The sequence below is a fragment of the Alexandromys fortis genome, unplaced genomic scaffold (assembly GCF_014885135.2).
Source record: "Alexandromys fortis isolate MF-2015 unplaced genomic scaffold, M_Fortis_MF-2015_v1.1 scaffold_875, whole genome shotgun sequence".
Taxonomy (NCBI): domain Eukaryota; kingdom Metazoa; phylum Chordata; class Mammalia; order Rodentia; family Cricetidae; genus Alexandromys; species Alexandromys fortis.
In genome coordinates this window covers 7830-15205 of record NW_026068748.1, presented here as the reverse complement: position 1 = coordinate 15205, position 7376 = coordinate 7830, and the positions used below count along the sequence as shown (strand labels likewise).

The 7376-nt window shown below is 38.9% G+C and overlaps 1 protein-coding gene across 1 annotated transcript in view; it reads left to right on the top strand.

The window, feature by feature from the left end:
* The first annotated feature begins 15 nt into the window (after nucleotides 1–15).
* LOC126496033 (sulfotransferase 2A1-like) overlaps nucleotides 16–7376 on the top strand; it is a 10565-nt gene continuing 3204 nt past the window's right edge. The window contains exons 1-2 of the mRNA XM_050133614.1: nucleotides 16–264; nucleotides 2293–2419. Coding sequence (XP_049989571.1) covers nucleotides 16–264; nucleotides 2293–2419 — 376 coding nt within the window. The remainder of the gene's footprint in view (nucleotides 265–2292; nucleotides 2420–7376) is intronic.

Sequence of the window (7376 nt, the reverse complement as noted above, 5' to 3'; positions counted from 1 at the left end):
GCTTTTTAACAAATAATGTTGAAATTACTCACCATCAATTTTCCTTCTTGTTCAGGAACTAACTGGCTGATTGAGATTGTCTGCTTGATTCAGACCAAGGGGAATTCCCAGTGGATTCAATCTGTGCCTAACTGGAATCGCTCACCCTGGTTAGAGACTAAAGTGGGATATCCAATTTTAACCAATCAGGAAGGACCACGCCTCATCAGCTCTCATCTTCCCTTCCATCTTTTCCCCAAGTCTTTCTTCAGTTCCAAGGCCAAGGTCAGCATCCAGTGATTGAGAAATGTTTGGTCAAATGCTCATTGAACTTATCCTACCATGACAGACCCTGGAGCTCTTGTTTAAATGCACTCTGATTTTTGTAGGTTGAGGGAGGAAAGTTGAGATTCTCATGCACTAGGTGATATTGATGTGTTCCCTCCTCAGACTAAATCAAAGTACGATGATGTCAATCACCACACAGTGATCCTGGCAGATATATGACAGAAAGTGGAACAACACATTAGAGCATCAAGGAACTATATATACATGTCAAATGGAGTTAAAATTATATTGTACAGTAAATACTACTGTTTTACTGTCACCAAAGTAATTAATTAATTAATTAATTAGCTATTCTTTTTTTAATTAGCTAATCTTGATTCTACAAATACCCTATGCACAGTGGGTGAATCACCCAACACAGACTACCTCATAGGTGAAACAGCATGAACAGGCATCGAAACATGTAGATGTTCAACAGTTATGGTTCATCTGTATCCACTATGTCTTGCTGGGTCTAGCTGTCCATTGAGATCCGCAACCACAGGAATCACCCATGTACCTGATAGAAAAACTACAGAAAGGATAGAAATATTCATAGCTTCTTCTCAAAAGAACATTTATTGCAAGTCCCTCCACCACAGAACTTAATATTATTTTATGCTTAAACTTCAAAGACATTCTTAGAGGAACTATCTCTCCTAAAAATATCACAATTGAGTTATGACCATTCAGAAATATGTGTTTGTGTCTTATCTGAATTTGGCAAACTCTTGAATGGAGAAATTGAGGATTAAAGAGAGAAATTCTACAATAATGTTACAAAGGCATTGGTTCAAAATATAAGTATCCTTTTATTGATAGATTTGCGTATGTTGAACCAGCCCTGCATCTCTGGGATGAAGCCTACTTGATCATAATGGATAATTTTTCTAATGTGTTCTTGGATTCGGTTTGCCAGTATTTTATTGAGAATTTTTGCTTCGATATTCATGAGTGAGATAGGCCTGTAATTCTCTTTCTTGGTTGGGTCTTTGTGTGGTTTTGGTATCAGGGTAACTGTGGCTTCATAAAAGGAATTTGGCAATGACTTTTCTGTTTCTATATTGTGAAAAACATTAAGGATTATAGGTATTAGCTCTTCTTTGACGTTCTGGTAGAATTCTGCATTAAAACCATCTGGTCCTGGGCTTTTTTTGGAAGGGAGATTTTTGATTAAATTTATTTTCTTTTCATTTATGTCTTTTATTTTTTATTATTGCAATTTAATTATATACATCACTTCCCCATCCCCTTCCCCCACATTCATTTATATAGCCCTCCTTTTTCAAATTTATGGTCTCTTTTTCACTGACAGTTATTATATATGTATATTTATACATATTTACATATGTATAAATACTTAAGTACACTCAGTCTGTCTGTACAATGTTCATTGTTTGTATGTTTTCTGGGATAAGCATTCAGCATTATGTGACCCATAGTTATGCTTTTCCCAAAGGAAATTGTTTTCTCTGACTCTCTTCATTTCTTAGTTCCCTGTAGGTCTTTGTTTTCACCATTGTGTGATGTCACATTGTCTTTAAGCTCTGCACCATGATTGTTTTGAGAGTTATATTGGATAGTTATAGTTACAGAAACCAAAAAGGTTGTCATATTGCAGATCGATTGAGCACATTACTCAATATTCTGTGTAGATAAGATGATTTTTCACAGCAGGTGGATAATCTTTCACACTGTAAGATATTGTTTTTTTACAACTATAGAATCAGTGTTGGATTTTTATTATTGTTTTTGTTTTTTACAGTATTAGTGACCTCAGTCATTTTGCTGTTATGTATTTGTAAATCAAATTAAAGTCTGAAAGAGGATCTTCACTATATTGTACTTAAGTATGATTTTTCCAAATAAAATTAACAAATGTCTTTAGAAACTTCATGATATTTGACTGACATTTCATATAAATTGTTCCAGATAATAGTGGTGAATGACTATATTGACCCTTATGTATATATTTTTCCATTTTAGATGATCTATGTCATCAGAAATCCCAGAGATGTTCTTGTGTCTGGTTATTTTTTCTTTCATAAGACAAACATTATTAAGAATCCAGAGTCTTTTATAAATTATTTTGAATGGTTCCTCAAAGGAAATGGTGAGTATCCTATTAAATAAATGAGTTGCGATAGTCTCAAAAACTTTATTTAATTTTATTAATTTAAAAAAAACTAATCCAAATTTCCACTTCCTCTTCTCTTCCCACTTCCCTTCCAGTCATCCACAAATCATCTCCCCATCCTTCTCCAATATTAAGAGAGGACAAGGCACCCTGACCTATGGAAGGTCCAAGGCCTTCCCCACTACATCCAGGTTGAGCGTGGTATACATCCAAAGAGAAAAGAATCCCAAAAAGCCAGTATATGCAGTAGAGACAAATCCCAGTGCCATAGCCATTTTCCCCTCAGTCTACCACAACTGTCAACCACATTCAGAGAGACTAGGTTGATCCCATGATCATTCATTGCCCGGTCAGTTGGAGTTGGTGAGCTCTCATTAGCTCAGGCACATTGTCTTGGTGGGTGAACCCCTCATGGTCTTGACTTCCTTGCTCATACTCTCCCTCATTCTACTCTTCAACTGGACCTTGGGTGCTCAGTCCAATGCTCTGATACAGGTCTCTGTCTCTGTTTGCATCTGTTGTTGGACAAAAGTTCTATGGTGATGTTAAAGATAATCATCAGTCTGATTACAGGGCAAGGACAGTAGAGTCACCCTCTCTATTGCTTAGGGTCTTATCTGGGATCATCCTTGTGGGTAACTTGGAATTTTTCTAGAGCCAGGTTTCTTGCTGACCCCAACATGGCTCCCTCAATCAAGATATCTCATATCTGTCCTTCCTCCATCTCAACTATGCCATTCCCTCAAGCTCTCGCCAAAACTCCCTTCTTTACATGGTCCAGAATTGATTTGAGGTTCTCTCCATTTAATTCCATGTTAGTAGTCGGCTTGCTGTATATTAATTTTATTATATTTATATATGATCCTTGTGTCTCTAATTTCTCCAATACCTTTATCATGAAGAGGTGTTAAATTTTATCTAATGCTTTTTTGTCATCTAATAAAATGATCGTGTGGTTTTTTTTCTTTCAGGTTATTTATATGATGAATTACATTGCTAGATTTTCATATGTTGTACCAGCACTATATCTCTAGAGTGAAGCCTACTCGATCATAATGGATTATTTTTTTATGTGTACTTGGATTTGGTTTGCCAGTAATTTTACTAAGAACTTTTGCATATTCATGAGTGATATTTCTTGGTTGAGTCGTCCGGCAGTTTTTTATAAGGAAGATTGTAGCTTCATAAAACAAGTTTGGGAATGACCCTTCTCTTTCTATTATGTGGAACATATTGAGGAGTATAGGTATTAGCTCTTCTTAAAGCCCAGGGATCAAAGACATTTTTAAAGAAAAGATGAGATGTAGTTTTGGCTGGTCTTGAACTCTCTATATAGTCAGGGGTGACCTTGAAGATCTGCTCCTCATGCATCCACCTCTTGAGTTCTAGGAGTACAAGCACCTACTACCATGTTCTGTTTATTGAATACTGGGACTCAAAACCACAGTGTCATGCATGTTATTAAACTTGGCTACATCCCCAGCCTTTAGTATATTATTTAATCTTCAGTTCCCTCTATCTTATCCCTCAAAACACAATCTGTAACTTCCAGACTCATAACCATCTTAAAACTGGTGGTGTAGACTTTCTGTTCTCACACACCACTGCATAACAGTGTACAGGAAGAGCTTGTTTCAAGAAACACCATTCAGGCATCATTTGGAGAGTCTGGTCTTTCCAGTATTAAGGCAGGTGTTATCTTATGTGGTCAATGAATTAGAAATGGCCCACGTATATAATGGCATTTGAATACTTGTTTTCCAGTTGATGGCAGTTTCAAATTTATGAGACACAACCTTCCAGGCAGTAATACATCATTGAGTGTGGGATTTGAGAGGAAATAAATTCTTTTTTAATTTGCTCATTTATTTTATATCATGACCTCAGTTTCCCCTCTCTTTTCTCATCCCATTCCCTCTTCCTACATATCTCCCAACTCTACCTCCCAATCCACTTCTCCTCTGTTCAGAAAGTGATAGGCCTCAGCATGAGTGTCAACATAGAATAACATATCATGTTGAGATAGGACTAAACTCCTCCCCTTATATTAAGGCTGTGCAAGGCAACCTACTATGAGGAATAGGTTCCTAAATGTCAGCCACAGCAATAGGGACAGGCCCAACTTCTACTACTAGGAATCCAAATAAATCAAGCTACACAGTGTCAAACATAAGAGGTGCTAAGTCAGTTCCATGCAGTCTTTCTGTCAGTCCAGAGCCTGTGGCATCCTATAAGCCCATGTTGGTCATTTCTGTGGATTTCCTTGTGATAACCTTGACCCACCTGGCTCATCCAATCTTTATCTTTCTCTTCACCTGAATTCCTATAGTAAAGCCCAGTGCTTTGCTGTAGGTCTCTGCATCTGTTTCCATCCATCACTGGATGATGACTGTGATGACAAGGTGGGCTGTTATTGTCCTGATTACAAGAGATGGCCAGTTCAGGCTGTCTATCCACTGTAGTTAGTCCTTGATTTGAACATCCTTGTAGAAGCATGGGAGTTTCCCTAGCAGTAGGTTTCTACCTAACCCTAAAATACCTCAATCAAGATGTATCTCAAATACTCTCCCATTCCATACATTCTCCCATTAAAATCCATCATGTTCCCACCCCTGCCATCACCCAGTTAACTCAGGAGATTTCTTCTATGTTCCCCATTTTAGGGACATATCCTTTTTGCAATCCTTGCTACCTCGCCTCTCTGGAGCTGTCGATGGTTGCATGGTTATCCTTTACTTTACAGATAATATTCACTTATAAGTACATAAATACCATATTTGCCTTTCTAAGTCTGGGTTTCCTCACTAAGGATTTTTTTTTACTTCCATCCATTTTCTTTCAAGTTTCCTGATGCCATTGTTTTTAACAGGTGAATAACATTCCATTGAGTAAATGGACCAAATGTTCTTTATCCATTCTTTGGTTGAGGGGCCCCTAGGTTGTTTCCAGGTTCTGGCCATTATTAAAAATGCTGTTATGAACATTGGGGAGAGTACTGAAAAGGTAGGGCATTTCTGGGTCAGGTAAAAGCCTTACACAAGAGAATCGCACAGGAATCTGTAAGAAAGCTCCAGCTTACACTCCTAGCATATCAGATATGTAGCCTGAACTTTCCATCTCCTATGACCAGACTGGTTCCTAGCCCAAGAGTAATCAGAGTGACATCATCAAGTAACAGATGGGAACAGATCCAGACCCATAGCCAAACATAAGGTGGAGTTCAGAGAATCCTGCAGAAAATGATGAGATAGGATTGTATGTGCCAGAAGGGTTAAGGACACAAGAAGAAAACTCACAGAATCAACTTGTCTCATAGAGGCTCACAGACACTGAACTGAAAACCAGGGTGCCTGGAAGGGATTGATTGACAAAGGCCCTCTTCATATATGTTACAGTTGTGTAGAGTGGCTCTCTTATGGAACTGCTAACTTCTTATGGAATGTCTCTGATTCTTTTATTGGTTCTTGGGACCCTATTTCTTGTACTGGGTCACCTTGTCCAACTTTAATACATGGGGAGATGCATAGTCTTACTACAACTTGATATGCAATGTTTTGTTGATATACAAGGGAGACCCTCCCTTTCCTAAACAGAAATGGAAGAGGAATGTTTGGGGATGTTAATAGAGGAGATATGCGGATGAGGGACTGGGAGGAAATGAGTTAGGAAAAACGAAGGCTGAAATGTAAAAGAAAGATAAGTAGACTTATTTTAAAAACAAAGGAAAATCAAAAAAATCAAACTGTTTCACCCATCCCTCTGGGCAAATGACCTGCTCCTCTATCAAATCCAGTCCTCCCTCATACCCATCACATCTACCGTGTCCAGTTTCAGTATACTTGTAGTACTTTGCTACTCCATTATTCTCACCTTTCCCTAACATATTTATTCATCATAATAGCATTGGGAGCTAAGATATGTCATGAAGTATACCCTTTTGCCCAAATAGCTTTACTTATAAATATTCATTGCAATGAGCTGTGTTCGCATTCAGGGTCTCTGGCTTCTGCTACACCATCAATACTGGACCTTCATCTAGACTTGGATGAGAATATTATTGGATATCTTGAATATTCTATTATTGATCAGACTCATTTTGATCCTATGGCTATTGATCCACAGGTCTTGTCCTTTCCACCTTCTCCAGAAGCTTACTGATAGTGTCTATGTTGAGGTAAATCACTCAAAGCCCTGGATCTGGACCTCAGTGGTAGCTGAGTTGTTCAGTCCTGGTATTTGATGTTCCTTCTCCTAATCCAAATGTGGCAGGCAAGGGGCAGGGTCAGGCCTGATTAATTATAAGGTTCATTTTATTTTCTGTGTAGAAGTGTTTTGCTTGCATGCATTTGTGTTTGCTGCATATGTTTCTAATGTCCACAGAGACTGAAAGAGTACAGTGACAACTATCATGTAGATACTGAAAACTGAATCCTGGTCCTGTAGAAGAACAGTGAATGCTTTTAACTGCTGAGCCTTCTCTCCACGGTATACCTGTTTATTTTTTAAACATTTTAAACATTGGAGCACCGGACTGAACTCCCAAGGTCCAAATGAGGAGCAGAAGGAGGGAGAACATGAGCAAGGAAGTCAGGTCCGTGAGGGCGCTCCCACCCACTAAGACAGTGGGGCTGATCTATTGGGAGCTCACCAAGGCCAGCTGGACTGGGACTGAAAAAGCATGGGATAAAACCGGACTCTCTGAACTTGGAAGACAATGAGGGCTGATGAGAAGCCAAAGACAATGGTACTGGGTTTTGATCCTACTGCATAAACTGGCTTTGTGGGAATCTAGCCTGTTTGGATGCTCACCTTCCTATATCTGGATGGACGGGGGAGGACACTGGACTTCCCATAGGGCAGGGAACCCTGCACTGCTCTTTGGACTGGAGAGGGAGGGGGGAAGCAGTGGGGGGAGGGGGAGAAGACTAGAGGA